We start from the raw sequence: 23,857 nt of genomic DNA, 5'->3' as shown, positions 1-23,857 counted from the left end.
GTGAGACTGTCTCAAAATACAAAAAACAAAAGTAAAAATGAACAGAGTCTCTTGATTGAGCTAAAGATTTTGTGTCTTTTAAAAATATTATTTTTCTTCATAATTTCCTTAATCAAAATACGTGTTTCTGCTGAACCAGTACTGTAAAAATGTGCTTTTTCTCTATTGCAGTGTGACATCATGAGCTGCCTGTTGTGATAACATGCCTATTTGTCCCAAGCTGTCAAAAGCCTGGTATAGCCTGTTGAATTTAGAGACTCTCTTAGAGGAACTTTAGACTACTACCAGTTTCTTCAGATCTGGGTTTACTTGGGTAACCTTGCTGCCCTTTGTAACAGGAGAGTGCTAGAAGAGCAGAGTGACAAGGACCACCAGCCACCAAGGGACAGAGGAACATCCTACAGAGCCCAGATTCAGCAGCAGCAGTGCTGTGCGGAAGATTTGAGGCAGCAGATCAAAGCAGGACACATTGGAGCTGAGAAGGATCTGGAATGGGACCAGGCTTACACCCACCAGAAGATTGGAGATAGTAGGTGTCCTGCACCCTGTGACATGTCCATCTCTCCTTCAGACTTCTCACTTGCATGATCCCCATAGCCTTCTATGTTCTCTCCTTTGTTTTCTCTGTGATACAATGGAATCTTTAGCATTAGGTGTTCTCGCCCTTCTTTTAGAGACCAGAGATGCTTCCAAGGAAGCAACAAAGAAGCTGTCTCTTTTATGGCCCCACAGAATGACGGGCCTCCTTCTCCCTCCACCTCCCTGGCACACTTGTCCATGCTTTTTTACCTGCCCTAGCACGTGCCCACTGTTGGGCTGAGGCTGAGTGTTTGTCCCCTTCCTCTGTGGTAAGGAGGTCCTCAGCCTCCCCCACCACATAACTCTAGCCAGCTCTTTGACTCCGCACAGGTCCAGCCCTGACTGGTGACACCAGAGTCCAGGCAGCCACAAGCAGGAAGGAAGGGCTGACTTTCTCTCTTGGGGTTTTGTTTTCCAGACCAGCAGTGGCTGTTTAGAGAACAGCAGCAAGAAGACGACTTTGGGGCAGAGAAGGAATCTGAAGCCTCGGGAACACCTGATACTTGCCTTCAGACAGATCCTGAGGCTCCATCCCCACCACTGGTCCATAGCCAGAAGAGGCTGGTGCAGCTGCAGCTCTCTGAAAGACGTGCCCCTCAAGCAGTGGAGCCGAACATCCCAAGAAAAAAGGCCTCATTGCAGGTAGACGGATTCATCAAGAACCAGAGGCTGCTGGAGGCCCAGGCAAGACTGGAGCAGCTCAGGGCATTATACTGGCTTCAGGATGAAAGAACCCAGCAGTCGCTATGCTGGATCCATAGCTCTGATTCCACGGCCCCACAGCCTCCATCTGGAAGCAGATGGACACACTGCAGTTCTCTGAGCTGCCAAAGGCTCTGCAGTGAGCATCTGCCTCCACTACACAGGTATATCAGTGGCTGTCACCTGGTAGCATGAGCTGGAGTTGACAAGTTTGTTGTCCAGTATTCTTTACTTTCTGGCGCCTCAGTTTCCTCAGTCTACAAAATGGAAAAATGTTTATTCCACTCATCAATTTTCTCCCCGCTGGTTTCTGTTTTTTTCTCTGTGTGTTTTCAGATTCTGGCTTTTCTTTTCACTTTCTCCCTGTCTTACTTTCTTGGGGGTGGTTTTTTTGAGACAGGGTCTCACTATGAGTTGAGACTGACCTGGAACTCATTGTGTAGCCCAGGTGGGTCTCGAACTCACAGCGATTCTCCTGCCTCAGCCTCCTGAGTGCTGGGATTACAAGTGTGCGCCACCACACCCGGCTTCTGCCTGTCTTACTTTTTAGTGACATTTTCTGAGTAAAATTATCTGTGTCACTTTTCACCTGCCTTTTAGACCCTGGCCGTCCATGTACATTTCCTTATGTGCCCTCCCATGCCTCTGCCTCCTCCTGCATCAAAACTGACTTCTCTCCTGCCCTTCCCAACCTGCTATGGCAAGTCAGTTTCCTCAGTTTCCTCCCCTTCGCCCTGTCTGATGCAGGAGCAGGAGCTGTCTTTCTGATTCTTAAAGAGGTTCATATTGAGGTTTCCTTCTTTCTTTTCTTCATGGGGAGAGAGTGTCTTATATCCTAGACTGTTTGGGTCAAGGGCCTAGATCTTATCCTCTTCAGAGTCTCAGGTCCTTGACCATAGGGGCTCACAATCAATGTCTGTTGGTGTTATGTTTGCTCACCTCTCTGGTCTTCAGGGTACTAAGCAGGCTTTTTCTTTTGACTTTTTATTATGGAAAATTCTTAAACACACAGAATATTATATGTATCATCCATATTCAGCCATTATCAAGATTGTTCACACTTGCTTTACCTCCCAACTTTCCCATTTTCTGAAGTATTTTAAAGCAACTCCTAGACATCATGTCATTTCAATCCTACATCTTTAAGTACACACCTCTAAAAAAGACTGTAGCCACACTGTCATTATTATACCTACCAAAATTAAGATTAATATAGTCTAAAACTTAAGACTATGTTCAGATTTCTCAAGTGGCCTCAAAAAATCTGTTTACAGTTGGTTTTTCAAATTAATCCAAATTTCCACACTATGTGTGACTTTTTTTTGGAGTGGGGTACTGGGGATTGAACCCAGGGCCTTCATACTGAGCTACATCTCCAGCTCTTTTATATTTTTCATTTTGAGACAGGGTCTTGCTAAGTCACTTAAGTTTCTAAGGCTGGGCTCAAGCTTGTGATCTGCCAAATATACCCACATTATAGATTTATCTGTTTAATTCTTTGTAATATCATTTATTTTATTATTTTTTATTTGTTTGTTTTGAGACATGGTCTCACTATGTAGTTGAGACTGACCTGCAACTTACTATGTAGCCCAGGCTGGTCTCGAACTCACAGTGATCCTTCTGCTTCAGCCTCCTGAGTGCTGGGATTGCAAGCATGTGCCACCATGCCTGGCTTGTAGTATCATTTAAATTATTCTTCCTCACATTGCCTAAAGGTGTGATTAGATGGAATTCTGCTTTTTTATATAAAACAAAGAAATAGAGGAACACATTGTATCTGGAATTTCTCAGAGAACCAAGACTCTAGTTTACTTGAAACTTATCAAACTTTTTTCTGACCCTGAAATCAGTAGGATACAGTGACATTGGGCCTGATTTTTAACCTCTTCCAGAGCAAACATTCCTTCTTTCAACAGGAAGTAGGAGCCTTTTATACTCAGTTTCTGAGAATAATTTTCCTTGTCTTCACAGTGCTTTTCTGAATTGGGATCTCTCTACCGTGTTACCGCCTATGCCTGACCCTACTCAGCAAGTGTCAGAGAAAATTCCACGGGCTGACCATGTTTCCTCAGCAGCTGCTTGCCTTCCAAGGACACGTTGTCTCCATAAGAGTGATCGCTGTCCCTCAGGCCAGGGGCTGCTCTGCATGGCCAAGAAAGACACCTTAGCTCCAGGCACCTGCCTTACTGTGAGCCACAAGTCTGTCAACATCCAGGAAATGGAGACAGTGGAGAAGCAGCTCTCTCAGATGGTGTCCCAGGGCATAGCATCTCTATGTCAACTACCTAACAAGCTAAAGCCAAGAGATGAACCAAAAACCCTCACCTCTACTACTCAGACCAGAAGGGCTAAGGAACTAGCAGACTCTGGCAACACAAAAGCTGTGTCACAAAAAGAAGGGAACTTTGGGGCAAACAAAGCTGCTAGGGGAACCAGTTATAGTTATTCTTATCCCCATGGACCTAAGCAAGCCACTGGGCATGGAAGAGTGGCCAAGACTTTTCAGATGAAATCCAAGCCACCTTTTCCAGGCAGGGAATCAAAAAGGCATCAGAGGGTATTGGCAGCAAGGGTCAGAGACATTGCCAAAAAGTACTGTCATTTACCTCATGGCCATCCTTTGAAGAGACATCACAATGTAGGTGATCCAGATGCCACAGCTTCACATACAGATTCTAGCCTAGTGATGGACTGTGCAAGAGGAGAAGATGATTTATCTGATACAGATAGCAACTACTCGGTGGATTCTCTCTCTCCTGTCTGTGCCAAAGCCTTGCTGACTGAGATGCTGATGCCAGAGGACCCTCCAGGAAAGTGGTGTCTCCCGGAGTCGGAGAACTCTGAAAGTCACAACAGCCAAATATCTCAGGACTTGCTGGTTGATAGGGGAGACCAGAGCTTGAAGGGAGGCAGTCATCCTATCAACAAATATAGCCACCCAAGGTCCAGAACTAAAGCTTCTGCGAGGATCTTTCCCACACCCTTAGACAGTGGCCTGCTTGCCCGGGCTCATAGGAGCTTTTCGTTAGACAGCCTGGTTGATGCTGAAGAAGAATTGGAGGAAGATCTGCAAGAGGAGCCTTTCCTTAATTCAGCTAATGAGATGCCCACAGAGACATTTTGGGGCCTGCAGAACTCCATTCTGCCTGTAGTGGACCAAGAGGCAATGTGCAGACCTGGGCCCACCAGCCACAGAACAGGAGTGGGGCTGAATACCATCCTGCCGATGAGCAGCTCATTTTACCTTAATCCTCAGTTCCAGGCTAATAAGGAATGGTCTGAGTCAGAGGTGGAGGCACGCTACCCAGAACAAGCCAGCTCTCTCCAAGGCACACAGCTTTCGAGAGAGAGCTCTCTGGTGTCCATGAATTCTTGGTTTTCCTGTAACTCTAAGATCAATCCCAGCAGCCCCCCAAGAAGAGAGGGCTCTTTATGTTTAAGTCCTGTTGTCCAGGAAGTCCAGCCCTTTGATGAAGAGAGGCTTGCATACATGCAAAATAGTAAAGAACTAAAGCCACTGGGTACAGAAGCAGTTCCGCCAGATAGCTCGAAATGGCCCCGAGGTAGCACTGAACTACCCTGCAGCACAGGAGATGTGCTTACAACCTCTGCTTCCAGTATTTCTAAGTTGTCATTTTGGGGAACTCAAAGGCTTCTTCATCCAGGAGCTGATGACTTCTTTCAGGGGAGCAGTAGCCCTGACACAACCCAACCAGGAAACTCAGAAGTTTCTAATTCTAGTGTGTTGAGTGAGCCTACTACCTCTGCCACATCATTCACTCGTGTAGGCAGCACCCATGAAGGGGACTGGGCTGCCCTTCAGCAAAAGTACCTCCTTGAAGTCTCTCATCCTGTCCTGGAGGCTGTGAGACAGCCCAGGCCATCCTTCCCCTATCTTGAGGAAGATTCTAGTTCCCTTGTTGAAAATTCTGGCAAAGGAAGAGATAGTCAACTACCAGTTAGTCCTGGGACGTCTAGCAGTCTGAATTTTAACAACTTGCCAATCCTTCTCTCCAAAACCAGGTGTTTGAGAGCAGAAAAAGAACAGGACAGTTTGGGTGCCAAATTGGAAAGTGCTTCAGATTTCTTTTGTACTAGTGAGAAAGAGGTTAGTTGTAATGGAGCTTATTCGGCTGACTTGGAATCACTGGCCTCTGGATCTACAAATGCACAGGTTTGTGCCACAGAGAACAAGATAACATATTCCTTAAAAGAATCCCGGGAAGTCAGACAGAAGAGCTTGGAGGAGTGCTGTCAGGATAGCAGGAAACCTGGAGTGATGGCTTCCTCTGATAAGTATGTATTCCAGAAGAATGCTTATTGCAGGAATGTTACCCAGGCCACCAGAGCAGACCATCGGCTTCAAGGCTGGTCTCCTCTTAGGAAAAATAGTGCAGTTCACCAAGGACAAATAAGCCACAACAACTGCTATCCCCAACAGGAAGAGAAGGCGTGTTGCCGGGAGAGCTCTGAGGAAGTAGTTGGAAGGTGCACAGACATTTCTTTTGCCCTTCCATCAGGTCCAGAGCCATACTTCCATTCTGCTCCCTGGAATCCTCTTTCATCTTCCCTGCAGCCACCTGTCTTGGAAACATACTATGTGACCAAAAGCAGAGATGCCCTGACAGAAACTGCCTTAGAGATTCCAGCTTGCAGAGAAGTACAAGTGCCATCCCCACCTCCCCGGGAAGCCTGGGGCTTTAGTCATGACCACCAAATCCTAAAGAAAACTTACTTGAAGAATAATTTGTCAGTGCTGTTACAAAGCCAGAATTCCAACATTGCCTTTTCTCAACAGGCCACCGCAGAGAGGCCAGTTGATCTGAAAACCAGGGAAGTTAGTGATGAGTTAGGGGAATACACTGAAAATTTTAAAGAAGAAAGGCATAATTCAGTTCATTTTCTTGTTGCTCAAAACAGACATTTTCTTCCTTTTACTGGCACAGAAGTATGTGAGCTTGAAAAAGAAGTTCAAATTTTAAATAAAAAGCACAGCCTTCCAGCACTTACTGAAAGAGATGAGGGTCCTGCCCTCTCCTGTTGGAGTGTTTCCTTGGACAACTCTGAACCTGAGAAGCCTTTCCTTTTCATCTGTGATTCTGAGGCAGGTAGGAAAGAAGAACAGGTTCAAATTCAGGATCATGATGTGAGCAGACAGTTTCTTTCTGCACCCATGTCTGATTTTATCTGTAAAACCACTGATTCAGGCCTTAAGGACATGCCAGGGGAAACTGCTATTTTTTTGAAGTCTAGATCAGAATGTCATAGAGTAAGCAGCCCCATGATCATAGCCCAGGATGAGAGTTCAACCCACAAGTGGGAAGGGAGTAGTGAAACTGGGCTGCTTGGAGAAACTGTCCATCCCAAAGACACCCCCACAGAGTTAAAGCTTTCAGAGATGAGATGTACCTGTGAAAGAGTCAAATCTATTACATGCTATCAGGAAAGAAGCCCCAGTGAATGCCAGGGCCCTGAAGGATCACAAGAAATGTTAAACTCCAAAGAAGAACTTTTGGGAAAGAAACATTATAAAGGAGTTAATAATAATAATGCTGATGAAATGGCTAAGCTAATTAGGAACGTCATGCAATTGGAAAATGCTATTTTAGAAATTGAATCCAAGCAAAATGAGCTTCATGCTTCCCACAAAGCAAGAGTTAGTGAGGACATAATGTCCCAAGACCAGAAGGATCCAGAGAGATCTGACTGTGTCCTGAGCCCAAGAAGCTCTGGAAAGCATTTGTCCTGCAAGGATCAACCATCTTCTCCAAGACAGGCAGATGGTATTGACTTTAGGGACAGTGAAGCTGGAGGAACAAAGGATAACAGAACTACTGGTAACAAAAACCAGGTCCTGAATGTCTCTCCAAGCCCCTTCACATCAGGCGAATGTGTACAGCACAGTCAGTCTGTGGTTGAGCATGCCCTCCCAGATGGATTAGACAGATTCCCCAGGGACACATGTGATTCTTTAGGGAAAGGCCTACCGTGCAGAGAGTCCACCAACACTGCTTTTCACCAAAAGAGAATGGAAGCATTGTCTAGAGCTCCATCCTTACATACCCAGCTGGAGAGTTCTGGGATGGGTGACAGGCTGGTATCAGCATTAGCAAGCTTCAAAGAGCAGCCTTGGGGCTTGGGAAGTCTTGAAGCACTGGAGGCTATAAAAGGTCTTCAGGAAGGCCAAGCTGTCAAATACATAAGTAGTTCCAAGCCAGAGTGGCCAAGAGCTCAAGGTGGACTTGAAGAAATGACCTTGGAAATGGGAGGAAGCCCACAGGACAAAAGTAATATGGTTTCATTGACCCAGAAACATCGTAGTCCAAGCCAGCATTGTATATGCACGTATTGCAGCCAGGAGACTTCCTTCCCATTACTGAGCAAGACAGACTTCTCCACAGCCCCTTCTAATAGAGACCTGAGTGCTACCTGGTCCGTGCCTTCACCAACGCTACCAGAAAGCTGTCTTCATACCCCTGATATGATAGGCATTTCTTCAGTTGATCATGTGCTGGATCCTACAATATTGAAAATTTCTGACAATCCTTCAGAACATGAGGTAGAGTATGACAGCAAGAGGAGAGAGGACAGAAGTATGCAGGGAGACACTAGAGGGGGCTCTTCCATGGCATACACGGCCTGGTATGGGGATGTGAGGCCCATGGTCTTGGGATTGTATGGTCAGTCTGATGCAGCAAAGAGTATTTCCCTGGGGACAGAAGAGAGGATAACAGCAAACATCCCCCTAGACCGAGGAGGGTACCTCAGAATCACTTCCATGGGTTTGCATGCTCAGGAAAGTTTTGGCAATGAAACTGAAGCAGCTGTACAAAAGGAAATACGAGGTACGTTCTTGAATACAGCTTCTAGGCTTGAAAAAAGGGTCAACTTCTCTTTAGAAGAGGATGATGATCAAGGCAGAGGGGCAAAACAGAAGACACAGGAGGAGGCCAAGGACCAAAGCCCTACCAGCAGCACTTGCTCGGTACCTGTTTCCCTGCCAAGGGCGCCTAGTCAAGAGCCCCTGCTGTTGGAGACATCTGTCCATGCATCCATTTGCCTGGCTATCTTGGAGGAGATCAGACAGGCAAAGGTCTGGAGAAAACAGCCTAATGACTTTGGGGCTGGGGCTACAGTCCTTCCTTACTATGAAACTTCAGTGGAACCTGAATGTTCTTCAGGGACTGCTGGCAGGACTCATTGTGAACAGACAGACCAGTTGATGCCAGGCAGTACCAGGAATGAGGATGAAGCTCCCGAATGTGATGGGGCATCTCTCTCTGCTGCAGCAGGACATCTGTTGGCTGTCGAGAAGAAAGGCCAAATCACACCTCTCTATACAGATGGCTCTGGACCTCTGCCCAGCCCTGAAATGGACAGAGCGCCCCAGCCTCTTCCACAGTCTTCCTCTCTTGCTGCACCTACTCCAGGCACAAAATCCTGCACTGGAGACCTGAGAGATTTCCAGGGAGCAAGAAAAGAGTTTACAGATCACTCTATTTCTTCTGAAATCACAGAAAAGAAAAAATCATGCAGAATACTTTCCTCTGGTAGTCCTTTGGTCTTAGATAGGCTTCTTCCTTCAAGAGCTGTGGAGGTAGACAGGGTGGTGAGATCAGAGAAAGCAGTGTATGCAGAGTCTTCTCAGGCCCCTCAAGATCCGGGGCTGATTCTGCATGGGCAGAGCCAGTTAGCTACATGGCACACTGCAGAGGGCAAGCCCCCTGGCAGTTGCACCAGCAGCCCAGAGCACCAGGAGCCTGAGACTTTAGATACCACATACGGAGGAGGCTTATGTAATTTGTTAGTGACTGCCTGGGGAGGAAAAACTGCCCACTTTGAAAGTCAGTCTGTGATCTGTGGAGTTGAGAATTCTTTAAGCTTTTCAGGGACTAAGCAAGATCATGTCCAGTGCTTTGAGACTTCTACTGGCTTAGAAAAAGTGAGGGCAAGTCCAAAACAGGCTGTTTTGCCTGGAGCTCCGAGAAATGCTGGACTAGAAGCCCCCTTGCAACAGTGTGTGAACTGGGAGGAGAATGCTTGGGTCAGGACGGGCAGCAAAAATCTCAGGCCAACTCCATTGCTAGATCAGAGACCTAACCCAGACCCTAGGGAAGATGAGGCCCCATGCAGAGGTCCAGAGAAAACCAGAGATTGCCTTGTCTTATCTGGGAACACACAAGGCACCAGGGCTGTCAGCACAGCAAGGGAGACAGAAGAGAGCAGAACTTGCCAACTGTTATGCTATCCTCAGACCACTGCAGCTGATGCCTGTTCCTCCCATTCTTCCACTCTGCTTTGTCACAGTGATGGTGACCTGTGGACGAATTCCAAGGCCACCCCATATCCTGTCTACCCACCTTTCATTGTACATTCCAGAGCTTGTGAAATGGGTGAGATAGGAGAGACCTTTTCAAAGGAAGCTGATGTGCTCTTGGCACATAGCCGTGAGCCAAAAGGCATAGACCTTGGGCCAATAGATGGCAGCATGCTTGAACCCTCCACTGCAGCTGCTGTCAGACTGCCCGCTCAAGGCCACAGCTCCCTCTGCACCTCCTGTGTGAGGACACAGTCCCTCACCCAGTCAGCTGCTGATGGAAGCTCAAAGAAAGTAGCGGGTACTGAGGAGGTTGCTGAGAGAAAAGCCAGCCGAGAACTTGAGGCTGCCCCTTGCCTTGCAGACCCTTACTCTGAGGCACTGAAGAACCTCAGGCATCACTCTGTAGGTGGCCACAGTGCACACGTGTCTCAGACCAAGCTAGAACCATCTGCAGAAACTCAGGGACCACACACCCTGAGGTTACGTGAAGGGTCTGTTGAGAATGAGTATGGGTGCTTACAAAATATCAGATGCCTTTCAGAAAAGCCACAACATTCCACCAAATCCAGGGATCCTCCAGTTAAGTTTGTAGCAAAACACATCTGTAGTACTCAGGGTGGTAGTCCTTGGGAAGAGGAAGAACAGCGGAGAGACTGGGCTTCAGGAGGTAATGAAGACCTTCCCTGGGACAGGAGTCCCCCACTCACTGAGCAAGTTGGCTTGAATGGCTGTCATATTAGAGATGCTGGAAGAGAGGAGGTGGTTGTGACCAAGTCGCTGGTGTCCCAGACTTTCTTACCAGGTTTTGAACACCCGGCTTCTGTGCCATTAGGGCACGGTGCAGTACCACATCCTGCTGACCAGAGGCCTGGACAGCTTTTCTCCAATGCAGAGCAGTTGACTCCCTACTCCAGGCGCTCACTTCCCATGATTACAGTCTTCTCTGGCCCCAAACACTCCAAGTCCAGCCCCAGACCTCAGTTTTCTGTGGTGAGCTCTCGATCTCTTCAGGAGCTAAACAGAGTGGAGTCGTCTTCCCCTCCAGATGAAGATGCCCAGGGCCTTCATAGACTGTGGAACTCACACCTCCCGGGCTATTCCGCAGGAAAGATGGTGACAGGAACACCTCTGAAGACTGAGGATTGTAACTCAACAGCTTCATCTAACCAGAACAGTGGCCCTACTGATCACATGCCACTGAAATGTGCCACCCCTCCTTACCCATTGTCTTCCACAGTGTCTTGCATGGTGACCCCCAATTTAATGAACAGCTGGGTGTCTGGTGCTTTGCCTCCACAGGGAAACCCAGAGAAACTGGGTGTCCAGGTCAGCCCAAAGAATGGTCAGGAGGACAAAGGAATGTACTTGGGCTCCAGTGATACTAACCCCTGCATCGTGCCATGGTGTCCAGAGGGACCTGTGCACATTGGCTGGAAGCATCACATGTTTGGCGGGGCAGTTGATGTCTCCTGTAGCCGGAAAGCCCCTGGTCCCATACCATCAAATGCAGCTTGGTGCTGCAGCACAGACAACAGCCTGCGAGACCAGAACCCCCCAGTTTGCTCCTGCCTCCACACTTATGCCCAAACCCATTACCTGTCAAGTACACACAGCAGCACTGAGAATTTACAGGGTTCAAATGAGGCCTGGAACATAGGGGGTGTCTCCTGTGCTTTGGGACACCCCCACATCCTGAGTGGTCCTCACAAGGTACCCCAGTTTAAGGGCCCCACTGATGAAGCAGGCTGTCTAAAGAGTGGGCTGCCTTTGGCTGAAGGAATTTCTGTAGGTGCAGTGGATGAGATTGTGCTGCTGTGTCCATCTGAGTCTGGCTGCCCTCTGGCACAGGGCAAAACGGACACCTATGAGCAGGGCACACAGACTCCGGGCTGCGAGCTCCACCAGAGCGGAGCTGATGTCTTCTCTCCTCAGCCTGACACCAGTGTGGCATCACCCTGTGGCCTGGCCTCCTGGGCCAGCATGCACAGCCTGTCTCTTCACCTCTCACAGCTTCTGCACAGCACCTCAGAGCTGCTTGGAAGTCTCTCCCAGCCAGGCGTGGCCAAGGAGCAGAACACCAAGATGAACCCCACTGCTGGAGCCCTACAGGCCCTCAGGATGAACAGTGCAACTCAGACCAGTGTGGAAAAGGGCAGCCAGACTGATGGGGCCTCACCCCCTCTACACTTCCAGGGCCCAGAGGCCAAACCTCAGGAAGTCAGTGTGATCCTTGAAGTGCTGAGCTCAGATATCACACCTGTGTCTCAAGAAAAGGGGGATGTCACAGGACCCCTTGGGAGAGTGGCACAGGAGATGGCGTGGAAAGCTGCCATGCCTTCAGATCTTCATGAAGAAAGTGCTCATTGTACGCTGAGAAGCTCTTCAGTGTCTTCATCCTACTTGAGGTTTCAGAAAGCTCCTCTAGAGCAGAACCTCCCTTCTGGGAGCCACCCAGCTTCTCTTGATGCCTCCTCATCTCCCAGCTCCCATCCAGAGGACTCCTCTTGTGTGGTTGTCAACAGTCCCAGCCTCAGCATGTCTCATACCCCAGGGTCCTTCCCTAGAGCCTCAGAACCCACCCTGGAACCTCAGGTCCAGAAAAAGCCGTGCCCCACGAGCACCTTGTTGGTGGACAGGGCCTCCTCCCCGATACTCACACTTAGTGCCAACACCCAAGAGCTGGGTCTTCCCTCAGGGTTTTTCCCCCAGGCTCCCTCAGCCCACCCTTCTGAAGGTCACCCAAAGCTTGACTTCACCCCGAGGCCTCCAGCAGGCAATTGTTCTCAAACCACTCATGACTTGACAATCGAGGCTGTGGATCAGGGAGGCAGTAGGAAGTCATTCTTGGAGTTAAGCCCCCGTTGCAGTCCAACACAGAGCTCCAGCATCCAAGTTAGCTTCTTGGGCCAGCCTCTTAAGCAGCGTTGGCCCAGGACCACCACTGGGGGCCAGAATACTCCATCACTTCCACCCCAAAGTCACCTGAGCCAGAGGCTGGCTGACAGCTGTGTGTCTGAGGGGATGACTTCTCCAGAGCATGGCCCACTGAGCAGTCGGCCAGGTCAGTGGCAGGGCACACCTGAACATGAAGGTAAGAGTTCAATACCTCCAGTGGAGCCACAACTCACTGTGGACCTCTCGTCATGGAAAGGCCCTCAACACAGTTCCTGCCCTGGTGCTGAGCCAACTGACCCCACAGGTTCCCGCGGTTCCACTGCTGACTTGCCTCAGGGAGTTTATCCTAGTTCCCAGATGTGCATGGGCCCTGAATCCCAGCCTTGCAACCTAAGGGACCTCCCGGTGCATAACAAATTTAGTAACTGGCATGGGGTTCAGCATGACTCTTCTGAAGGGCTGGGTGTGAGTGAGGAAATAGAAGCCAGCTCTGATCTCAGCTCTGGAGAGCAGAGGCAGGGACCCCCGCAACCTGGTGACCAGAGCCTGGATCCTGAGTGGTCTCCAAGGAAGCGGATCTCCCTACAAGTTGGGGCCCGGAGTACCCCACTCAGTGTAGAACTCACAGAAGCGAAACTGCACCATGGCTTCGGGGAGGCAGATGCCCTGCTGCTGGTGCTGCAGCGTGGGACAGGTGTGGCACTTGTTCCAGATGAGGCTGTGATGTCCACCTGGGAGCAGCGCCATGCTCGGTAAGGGCTTCTGCTGGGGAACGGGCAGGGGCAGTGGGGAGAGGAGAACTTTGGGAAGCTGACAGCAGCTGTTCTGACCTTGTTCATCTCTGACGTCTTTCAGGAGTCGGAAGTAGAACTCAGGTGCAGTTCAGTGACTCAATCGTGTTTTGTCTCAGGCAAAGACAAGCCATTGAGATCCTCAAGAGAGAGCAGGCTGAGCAACTTCAGAACTTCCCTCGGACACGAAGCCTGAGCCCCCAGAAAAAAATGAGCCTCCTGTCTAACAGGGCTTTCCCCTCCTGGGACCAAGACTTTCCCAGCAGGCGCCGAGAATACCTGCAGCAACTGAGGAAGGATGTTGTGGAGATCACCAGGTCATGAGGGACCCGAACCTTCAGGAAGGGCTCTGTAGTTGGGAGGAGGCTGTGGGGGACTGGGCCTGGAGGTGGTGCTCCAGAGGCTCTTCTGTGCCTGTGGGCAGTGGAGGTGGGTGTGGCAGATTGGGGCCAAGGGAAAGAAGACAAGGCAGAGGCAGGAGTACTGGACTGGAGTGAGGAGTTCCAGGAAGGACAGGTTGAGGGGTGGCCTGTGGGGTAGATAGGGCTGACTCCTATCTACTATATTGGAATCTGTCTTTCCTTCCTGTGATTTCCGTAGGAGCCCACAGTCGGCACCGAGTTCTGCCCACCCACCCTCTGACATTGAGCGGATGCTGCGTGACTATCAGCAGGCCCGAGAGGAGGCCAAGGTGGAGATTGCCCGGGCACAGGAGAGGCTTAGAGAGCGTACTACACAGGAGAAGCTTCGGATCCGCCAACAGATCATCTCCCAGCTGCTGAGGATGAGGAGTGGGGTAAGCCTGGATAGATCTCAGGCTAAGGCAGCATCACTGTGGCCATGCTGCACCTGGGGTGTGCTCTGAGGAAGGCATGACAGCCCCAGGGCCAGCCTCGAGGCTGGGCCTACTGTCCCTGTACACCCTCATCAGACCAGCTCTGTCCCTAGGCCCAGGTCTGAGAACAAGAGGCTGTGTTGTGTAGTGTGGCATCAGGAGGTAGGAGGTGGGCTAGGGTCTCATAGATGTATTAGAAGCTGGTTTGTGATGACTTGTCCTTCCCAGGAAGAAGAAAAACTACATACCCTGGCCTGCTCCAGCTCCCCATGCACCATCTCCAACGGAAGCCTCTCCTCTGGTGTCACTTCTGGTTACAATAGCAGCCCAGCCTTGTCAGGCCAGCTCCAGCCTCCAGAGAGTGTGGTGAGCAGGCAGATGTGTGAACAAGCCCAGGGCCAGTACTACTGAGACAGGAGCCTGGGCAGGACCTGTGCCTCCTGGGGCCACTGCTGGCAGGAGCCCTTGAGATTCACTTCTGTCTCCCTCTGCTTAGCTGGTTTGTTTTGTTTTGTTTTGTTTTGTTTTTGGGTATGGAGATCAAACTCAGAACCTTGTGCTTGCAAGGCAGGTGGTGGCACCACTGAGCTAAATCCCCGGCCCTGCTTAGTCATTCTTGCAAGTACTTATTTTGTAGGCACTGTTTTAGAATACAGACGTGACTGTTAGATAAACATCAGCGAGCTTATTTATGGTTAAGTTGCAATAAATTTGGAGAAGGGACAGTAAGCCCTCATAAACTGAGGCTGCTGTCAGTAGTCTCTGGAGAGAAAGTGCTTAGGCTGAGATTGGAAGGAGGAGAGGACAGATGTGGTCCCCTGAAGTAGGGGGCAGTGAAGAGCAAAAGGAAACCAGTGTGGCAGGGGTGTGAGAGTGAGATGGGCGAGGGGCGAAAGGACTGGCTCTGATGTTGCTGAAAGTGATAGCTTCAGATAAGATAGAAATGGACTGCATGGCAGGAGAAGGAAGCAAGGGCAGCGTGGAGAGCCTGTTAGGCAGCAGGGGAGGGTGAGAGAGAGAAGGTGACTGCTTGCCTTAAGGGCACTGCCAGTGAGGTGAACAGATGTGGATGTACTGGAGAGAGAACAGGTGCAGGACTTGGTGACTGTTGGATGTTAGAAGAAGGGGAGAGGAGAGGTGAGAGCAGACACTTCAGACTTGTGCAGCTGAAGGGGTGGTAGTCAGTGATGACAGACCTGGGAAGAGAGCCAGGCTTTGTGGGAGAGATCATGATTTCTACTTTACTACGTTGTAGGTGTAGCAGGTAGAATTGAGTAGGCATTTGGGAAGACAGAGCTCCAGAGTAAGATGTGACTGGGAGCCAGATGTGGTAGCATATTCCTATAAATCAACACTCTAGGAGGCTGAGGCAGGAGGATCACACCCTGGACAGTTTAGTATCTAGTTGCACTGTTGTGGATGCCTTGATATCCTGAATCGATTTTTTTTTTCTTTGTTCTTTGTCTCTCTGAGACAGGGTCTTGCTATGTAGTTCAGGCTGGCCTCAAACTCACTATGTAGCCCAGGCTGAATTTGAACTCATGGCAATCCTCCTGCCTTAGCCGTTCCAGTGCTGGGATTACAGGCGTGTACCACCACGCCTGGCTCTGTTATACATTTCAGTTTTCATTTATACATTCAGGTTCTCATACCAGAGAAACAATGTGGTATTTTTACATATGTCTGATTTATTTCACTTATGAGTGTGGTCTCAAGGTGAACACATTTAGCTATAAATGTCTCTAGTTTATCATTCTTTGTGGCTGAGTGGTACTCCATTGTATTAAAGAAAACCACATCTTTATCCACTTGCCAGCTGATGGGCATTTGGGCTGTTTCCAAAGTTTAGCTGCTACACACTGTGCCACTGTAAATATGGGTGCACACATTCCCCAGAAGGGGAGTAGGTGGGTTGAATGGAACCTCTGGTTCTAGTTTTTTTAGAAATCTCTACACAGATTTCCACAGTGGTTGCACCAGTCTACGCTCACAGCAGCAGTGGAGAAGGGTTCCTTTCTCCCCACATCCCCTCCAGCACGTTATTGGTTGATTTCTTGGTAGCAGCCATTCTTTGTGGAATGAGATGGAATCTCAGCATTGTTTTATTTTGGATCTCTCGAATGACCAGTGATGTTGAATGTTTTTTTTTTTTTTTTAATATATTTATTTGCTGTTTCTACTTCATTTGAGAAGAGTGTATTCATTTAGATGCCCACTTTTGGATTGGGTCTTTAAATTTGAGGGTCTGGTTTTATATTCCTGATTTTAGTCCTTTGAGGAACAGCTGGCAAAAATTTTTTCCCACATTGTCGGTTGTCTCTTCACTCTGTTGGCTGTTTTTCTTCTTGTGCACTGGCTTTTTAGTAAGATAAGATCTAGTTGTTGATTGATTGTGATAATTCTTGTGCGGTCAGGGTTTATTCATAAAATTGTTTTTGCCCATGCCAATTCTTAAAGATTTCTGCCTAATCTTCTCCAGTAGATTTAATGTTTGTTTTAATATTTAGATCTTTGATATATTTTAATTTTAGGTTAGTTCATGGTAAAAGATACAGGTCTAGTTTTCACCTTTGGCAAGTGGAAAGCCAGTTTTTCCAACACCATTTATTAAAGAGGCTATCTTTCTTCCAGTGGAGGTGTTTGGCTCCTTTGTCAAAGATAAGGTGGCTGAGTGTGTTTGGAGTTGTTTCTGCATCCTCTAATCTGTTCCACTGATGTTAGGATCTGTTTGTTTTTGTTTTTTCTTTGTTGTGCACATGTGTGTGTGTGTGTGTGTGTTTGCCAGTACCATGCTGTTTTTAATTTAAAGTCAGGGATTGTGATGCCCCCTGCCTTGTCTTTGTTGCCTAGAGTTGCTTTTGCTATTTTAGATCTCTTCTGGCTCCAAATGAATATTAGGATCATTTTTTTCTAATTCTGTCTGATATACTGTTGGACTTTTGATTGGGATTGCATTAAGTCTGTGTAGCAGTTTTGGAAGTATGGCCATTTTCATTATATTGGTTCTTCCTATCCAAGAACGAGGGATATCTTTCCATTTTTCTGATATCTTCTTTGATCTCCCTTTTCAGAGTACTATAATTTTCAATGTAGAGATCTTTTACTTCCTTGGTTAGATTGATTTCTAGGTATTTAATTTTTTTGGATGCTACTGTGAAAGGTGTCGTTTCCCTAATTTTTCTCTCAGTGAATTTGTTATTAGTAGTCAGGAAGGCTATAGATTTTTGAGTGCTGACTTTGTATCCAGCTACTCTACTGAATTTGGTTATTAAGTCTAGAAGTCTTTTGTTGGAGCTTTTAGGGTCTTCTATGTAGAGTATGTGTCATCCGCAAATAGTGATAATTTAACTTCTTCCTTTCCTATCCTTATTCCTTTTATTTCTTTCTCTTGTCTAATTGCTGTGGCTAATGTTTCCAGAACTATATTGAACAAAGAGTGGTGACAGTGGACATCTTGTCTGGTTCCTGATTTTAGAGTGTAGGCTTTCAGTTTTTGTCCATTTCCTGTGAAGTTGGCTGTTGGTTTATCACAGATGGCTTTTATCAGGTTGAGGTAAAGACCATCTTTTCTGATTTTTCTGTAGTTTTATTGTGATTGAGTGTTGGACCTTGTCAGATGCTTTTATTGCATCTACTGAGATGATCATATGGTTTTGTCCTTGACTGTGTTAGTATAGCATATTACATATATTGATTTGCATATGTTGAACCATCCCTGCATCCCTGGGATAAACCCTACTTGGTCGTGGTGTTCAACCTTCTTGATGATTTATTTGCTACATTATGTTTGCCAGTATCTTATGGAAGGTTTTTTTTTTTTTTTTTAATACCAGGGATTGAACTCAGGTCCCTATGCTTGCAAGGCAGGCTGTGGAACCACTGAGCTAAATCCCCAGCCCTGGAAGATTTTTGCACGTATGTTTATTAGGGAGATCAGCCTGTTGTTTTCTTTTTTAGTTGGGTCCTTCTCTGGTTTTGGAATCAAAGTAGTGCTTACTTCCAGAAATGAATTTGGGAATATTTCTTCCCCTTCAATTTCATTGAAGAGCTTGAGAAGTAGCAGCATTAGGTTTTCTCTAAATTTCTTGTATAATTCAGCAGTGAATCCATCAGAGCTTTAGGTTTTTAATTACATGTTCAATTTCATTGGATGATACTGATTTATTTAGAATATCTAGAATATTTAGAAGAATATCTAGAATATTTAGAATATCTCCTGGGTTCACCTTGGATAATTTGTACATATCTAGGAATCTGTCCATTTCTTCTATTTTTTCCATCTTATTAGAATACAGGTTTTTGAAGTAAGTTTGATGATCTGGATTTCTGCAGGATGTATTGTGATTTCATCCCTTTCATTCCTAATTGCATGGATTTGAATATTTTCTCTTTTCTTTTTTTATAAGATTAGCTAAATGTTTGTCACTTTTATTTAATCTTTCAAAGAAACATCTCTTTGGATTCTTTGCGTCATTTTCTTAGTTTCCTATGCATTAATTTCTGTTCTGATCTTCTTAATTTCCTCCTTTGTATGAGCTTTGGACTTGGCTTGGTTTTCTTTTTCTAGAAGCTTGAAGTTCACCATTAGGTTATTTGAGCTCACTCTGTTTTCCTGATAATGAGTATTTACCACTATAAATTGCGACTGCTTTCATTGTGTCCCATAAATTCTGATATGTTGTATTGTTGGCATTATCATTTAATTGTAGAAACTGCCTAATTTCTCCTGTGATTATTCAGGAGAGTATTATTTAATTTCCATGTGTTTATGAAGTTGTTGTGGTTTGTTTTGCCATGGATTTCCAGTTTCACTGCACTATGGTTTGATAATATGGATGGGATAATTTCAGTTCCTTTGCATTTACTTAGGCATGTTCTATGAGCTAGTATGTGGTCTGTTTTGGAGAATGTCCATGTGCAGCTGAAAAGAATGTGTATTCTGATGCTGTGGGGTAGAACACTGTGTAGACACTATCTACTAAGTCCATCTGTTCAAAAGTTTGGTTTGGGGCTGGGGATTTAGCTCAGTGGTTCTGCTGCCTGCCTTGGTTCATTTCTGATATTTCATTATTGATTTTTTTTGTCTAGTTGATCTATTTGTCACAGGGGTACTGAGGTCCCCCATTACAATTGTCTTAGTGCTTATTTGATTTTTCATGTCCATTAATATTTGTTTTCTATTATTAATATTGGGTGCATTGCTATTTTGTGCATATATGTGTGTGATTGTCTTGTCTTCCTCTTGGATTGTTCCCTTTACAAGGATGTACTAACCTTTGTTTCTCTTCATCAGTCTTGGCTTGAAATCCACTTTGTAAATAGAATAGCTACCCCTGTTTTTTTTTCCAGGTTCCTGGCACATTAAGTATTGTCTTCCAATCTGCAAATTTCTTTTGTTATATAACACATTCATTCTTTTGGGGTTCATGAGTTGTAATTGTCATTTTCTCTTTCTAGAATATTCTTCAAAATATGTTGGAGTGCTGGTTTGGCATTCATGAATTTCCTTAGGTGTTCTTTGTCATGGAAGTATCTTTTTTATTTTATTTTATTATTTTGGCACTGGGGATCGAACTCAGGACCTTCTGCTTACAAGGCAGGTGGAAGATGCACTGAGCTAAAATTCCTGGCCCATCACAGAAGTGTCTTATTTCTCCATAAGTTTTGAAAGATAACTTTGCCAGTTATGTCAGTATTGGTTGGAGATTATTTTCCTTTAGGACTTGAAAAACTTCACTTCAACTCTCCTTGACTTGAGGGCTTGTGTTGACAACTCTGCTGTGATTCTGATGGGCTTTCCATTGTTGATGATTTTTTTCTTTCTGTAACAGCTTTTAATATTCTGTTCTTGTGAGCTGGGGATTTAGCTCAGTGGTTCTGCTACCTGCCTCGCAAATGCAAAGACCCGAGTTCGATCTCCAGTACCAAAACAACAAAAACAAAAGCTTGAATATTCTGTTCTTATGTTGAATTTCTGGAATCTTGACTATTCATATGCCTTGGTGGAGATTTTTTTACGGCCAGTTGGAGTTGTATATGCCCCACTTATCTATATGTCAAATTCTTTTAGCCTATTTGGGAAGTTTTCTGTCATTACTTTTCTGAACAGTGTTTTTTTTTAATGTCACTTGCACCCTCTCCTGCTTTTTCATTGACTGATCAAGCTTATGTTATTCTTCTTTCCATTGTCTAGCAGTTGCTAGATTGATTTCCCTTGCTATTTTTAAGAAATCTCTCTTTTCTTGGTAGCTAACTGCAATCCTGTCTTCTATACCTGATATTCTTTCCTCAGATTGACTCATTCTTCTGTGTATTCTTTCAAGGGAGTGTTTATCTCCTGGATATCTGTTTGAGTGTTTCATGGATTCCATTTTCCTTCTGTGCTGGGTATGCATGGTTTCCATCATGTGTGCTGAGCTCCTCTATTTTTTTAATCTGTATCTGCTCTTGGGTCAATAAGCATATCTTTCATTATGGTCACTAGTTATCTGAGAAATTATTTCTGATTTGACTTTTTGTAGAGCCTCATTTGTCTGCTTTTTTTACTATTACTTCTTGAGAGAGTCCAACTAGGTGACTTCTGGATTGTTCCAGCTCATTATCCTCTGGGTTTGCCTTTGGTAAATCGGAAGTCTGGGTTTGCATCTTGTTTAAGTGTTTTCTCATTTTCTATGTTTGTTTGTTTGGTTTTTGTTTTGTTTTGTTTTTTTTTAAGTTCCTGGGTTGATGCACATAGATACCTTATGGTGAGTATATTTATTACTAGTATTTAGACCCCCTTGGAAATGATTGCTTCTCGGAAGTATCTTAGGTGGACCTGGGTTTTGGGTTTTGAGTATGTTGCAAGATCCTACCTCTTCAGTTTATTGGAGATGAGAATTTTCTCCCTACTTGGCCTGGCCCCTGGTTCTTTGGTACTGGTCTATAGTAATTTTCCAGACCCTTAGGCAATCTCTGTCTTGGTATACCAGGAAGGGCAGCTGATTAGCACAGTTATGTCACCTTGGCTAAAGTGATGAGCAAAAATGGCATCAAACAGAGCCTAAAAATGACAAGCTGTGGTAACTATTAATTTGTCATCTTTAATAGATTTGTGGTTATATAACAGTCTAAAACAAATCAGAAATATATTTTCAGTGAATAAGCCCTCACTGTAACAAATTTACCCTCAGAGGAGAAAATATAAAAGGAGTCTGAGGGGAGAAATAGAAGAGGAACAGAGGAGAAACAAGGCTAGAGGACAAAGGAAGATAATGCAAACTTTAGAAAACTGGTGAAGAGGACAGGAGGGAGAGAAGGAAGAAATAAAAACAAGAACAGAACAAAACAGAACAAAGCTAGAACCAAGGAAAAAACTAGACTATTCACACTCATATAAAAATAAGAACAGGGCTGGGAATTTAGCTCAGTGGTTCCACTGCCTGCCTGGCAAGTGCAAGATACAGAGCATCCTGGTACCAAAAAAAAAAAGACAAAAGAAAAATCTTTTAAATGTCCATTTCAAGGCATATATCTGCTGTCACTGGTAGGCAATATAGGCAGACAGAGTCCAGATCTGAGTTGATTAATGCCAGTGAGCCAGCTGTAGCTCTATGTGGTGTAGTAGGTAATCCCAGCAAGCCTACACTTTTGGTTCTACTAAAATTCAGGCTGCATTCTGGCTGTGAGGCTGGAACTGGACCCATTCTGCCTGCAGCAGGCTGTGAGCCCCTCACTGACTCAAACTGAGCTCCATGATTTCCTGCATGTTTGAACTCTGACCCTGACAGTAGCAGCTACTGGATGGAGCCAGTATGCAGCTGTTCTGAATTCTGAGCTCATTTGATCCTTCTCCAAGATGGTTACTGGCATATTGCTCTCTCCTGAGGGATGTAACCCCAACAACTCAGCAACCACTGCAGTCTGCTATGTCCACCCCTCCACTGCACTGGTGTGTTTCTCCATGGAGGTCTGTAGGGTCACCAGTAGACATGGTTCATCTGCAGGTTTGAGTTGCCCTTCCCACGCAGCAAGTCTAGCCTCAGAGAGGAGGCCCTGCTGCCTGTTACTTCCTTCTTCTTTGTTGGAGACTCTCTCTGCACTCTCCTTGTGGGCTTCACTTCTTGCTTGAGATCCTTCCCAAGGACCCACTTCCCTCCTTCTCTTCCTCATGTTACTTTATTTCAGTGCATGGACACCAAACCTTGGAGGGGCATGGTCTCTGCTGCTCACTACACCATCTTCCCAGAAATCTCCGCAAGATGGCTGTATCAGTATTGAAAATATACAGGCCTTTTTTTCTGTCATTCTCAAACAATACAGTGTAACAACTATTTACATAATGTCTTACTTTTTCTCCTTGCTGAGATAAAATACCTGACTCCCACAAGTTAAAGGAGGAAAAGTTTACTTAAGCTCAGTTTGTAGAGATTTCAGTCCATATTCAGCTGGCTCCAAACCAGGGAGGCATAACAGAGGGGCATCATAGAAGAGAAATGGTTCTTGATGTGGCAGGCAAAAGACAATAATCAGCAAGCCTGCTTTCTTTTTGTCTCTTTATATTCCATGCAGGCCATAAGCCTATTGATTGGTGCCAATCATATCCAGGGTGGGACTTCCCATCACCCACCCCAGAACAGTCCTAAACCAATCAGTGGACTAATCCAATCATCACACTGTGAATCCACATTCATACACCCTAAATATAGCCACCTCTAAAAAGCTTTACCTATGAGCACATGGGGCATCAGGACATCTAGATACTAGCTATAACATAAGTGTTTACATGGAACAGTGTTAGGTATTATAATCTAGAGATAACAAGTAATAGGCAGATCTAGAGCATGTTCATGGGTTATATGAAAATACTATGACATTTAAGAGATTTCAGTATCTCAGGTTTTACTTTATTTTTTTGAGACAGGGTCTCACTATCTAGTTCAGGCTGATCTTGAACTCTACAGCCCAGGCTGGCCTCAAACTTGGTGATCCTCCTGCTTTGGCCTCCTGAGTGCTAGGATTACAGGCGTGCACCACCATTCCTAGCTCAAGAATGTTTTGAAATTTGCAGAATAGTATACATCTTTCACTTATTAAATTTATTTGTAAGTGCTTTGTTCCTTTTGGTGCTATTATTTTTCTGTAGTGAAACATTTATTGGTACATTTTAGGCATACATAATAATAGCACTCATCATCAGGAATTTGCAATTTTGGTGCTAGTGGAATTTTAACTTCATTATTGGTTTGTAACTAATTTGTATATATGACTCTTGTTTTATATACTGCTGCTGAATACTTTTAGTAGTATTTTAGTAAGTTCCTTGAGATACTCTATAACAGGATCTTATCATCTGTCTTTTTTTGTTGTTTCTTACCTAACTGCCTTGTCTAGACCCTGGCCCAGTGTATGGGAGGGGTAAGAGCAGGCACCTTTTCGGTCCTGACTTTAGGAGGGAAAGCATCTTGCACTTGTAAGTAGGATATTAACTGTAAGTTTCCCATAGCTGCCCCATTTCAAGCTGAGGAAATTCCCTTTTTCCCTCATTTCTTGAGTGTAGTATTTAACTGGAAATAGGTACTGGGCTTATTCTTTTTATGTCTATTGTGATGATTGGTGGGGTTTTTCCCTTATTAATGTAGTATGTTATATTGATTTTTGTGTTTTGAGCCAACTTTACATTCCTGGGATAAATCCCATTTGGTTATGATAGTGTTAGGTTCAGTTCACTTTTTTTTTTTTTTTTTTTTTTTG

General features: G+C 45.6%; 1 protein-coding gene across 8 annotated transcripts in view; it reads left to right on the top strand.

Moving 5' to 3' along the window:
* Positions 1-23,857, top strand: part of Stard9 (StAR related lipid transfer domain containing 9) — a 117,565-nt gene that overhangs the window by 85,709 nt on the left and 7,999 nt on the right. For 6 of the 8 annotated variants that reach the window (XR_780389.3, XM_010624791.3, XM_010624793.2 and 3 more), the window contains 6 exons: positions 339-529; positions 998-1,445; positions 3,256-13,251; positions 13,410-13,607; positions 13,891-14,086; positions 14,354-14,491. Coding sequence is in view for 7 of the 8 variants with exons in the window: in XM_010624791.3 (XP_010623093.1) it covers positions 339-529; positions 998-1,445; positions 3,256-13,251; positions 13,410-13,607; positions 13,891-14,086; positions 14,354-14,491 (11,167 nt within the window). In the remaining variant the exon portion in view is untranslated. Of the gene's footprint in view, positions 1-338; positions 530-997; positions 1,446-3,255; positions 13,252-13,354; positions 13,608-13,890; positions 14,087-14,353; positions 14,492-23,857 lie in introns of those variants that run through there. The other 2 variants (XM_010624794.2, XM_010624796.2) reach the window with 2 other exon arrangements.

This window comes from Fukomys damarensis, unplaced genomic scaffold (assembly GCF_012274545.1).
Source record: "Fukomys damarensis isolate Sample0158 unplaced genomic scaffold, DMR_v1.0_HiC HiC_scaffold_17, whole genome shotgun sequence".
NCBI classification, from domain to species: Eukaryota; Metazoa; Chordata; class Mammalia; order Rodentia; family Bathyergidae; genus Fukomys; species Fukomys damarensis.
Note: the sequence above shows the minus strand (reverse complement) of the source record. Positions and strands in the feature narration are given on the sequence as shown.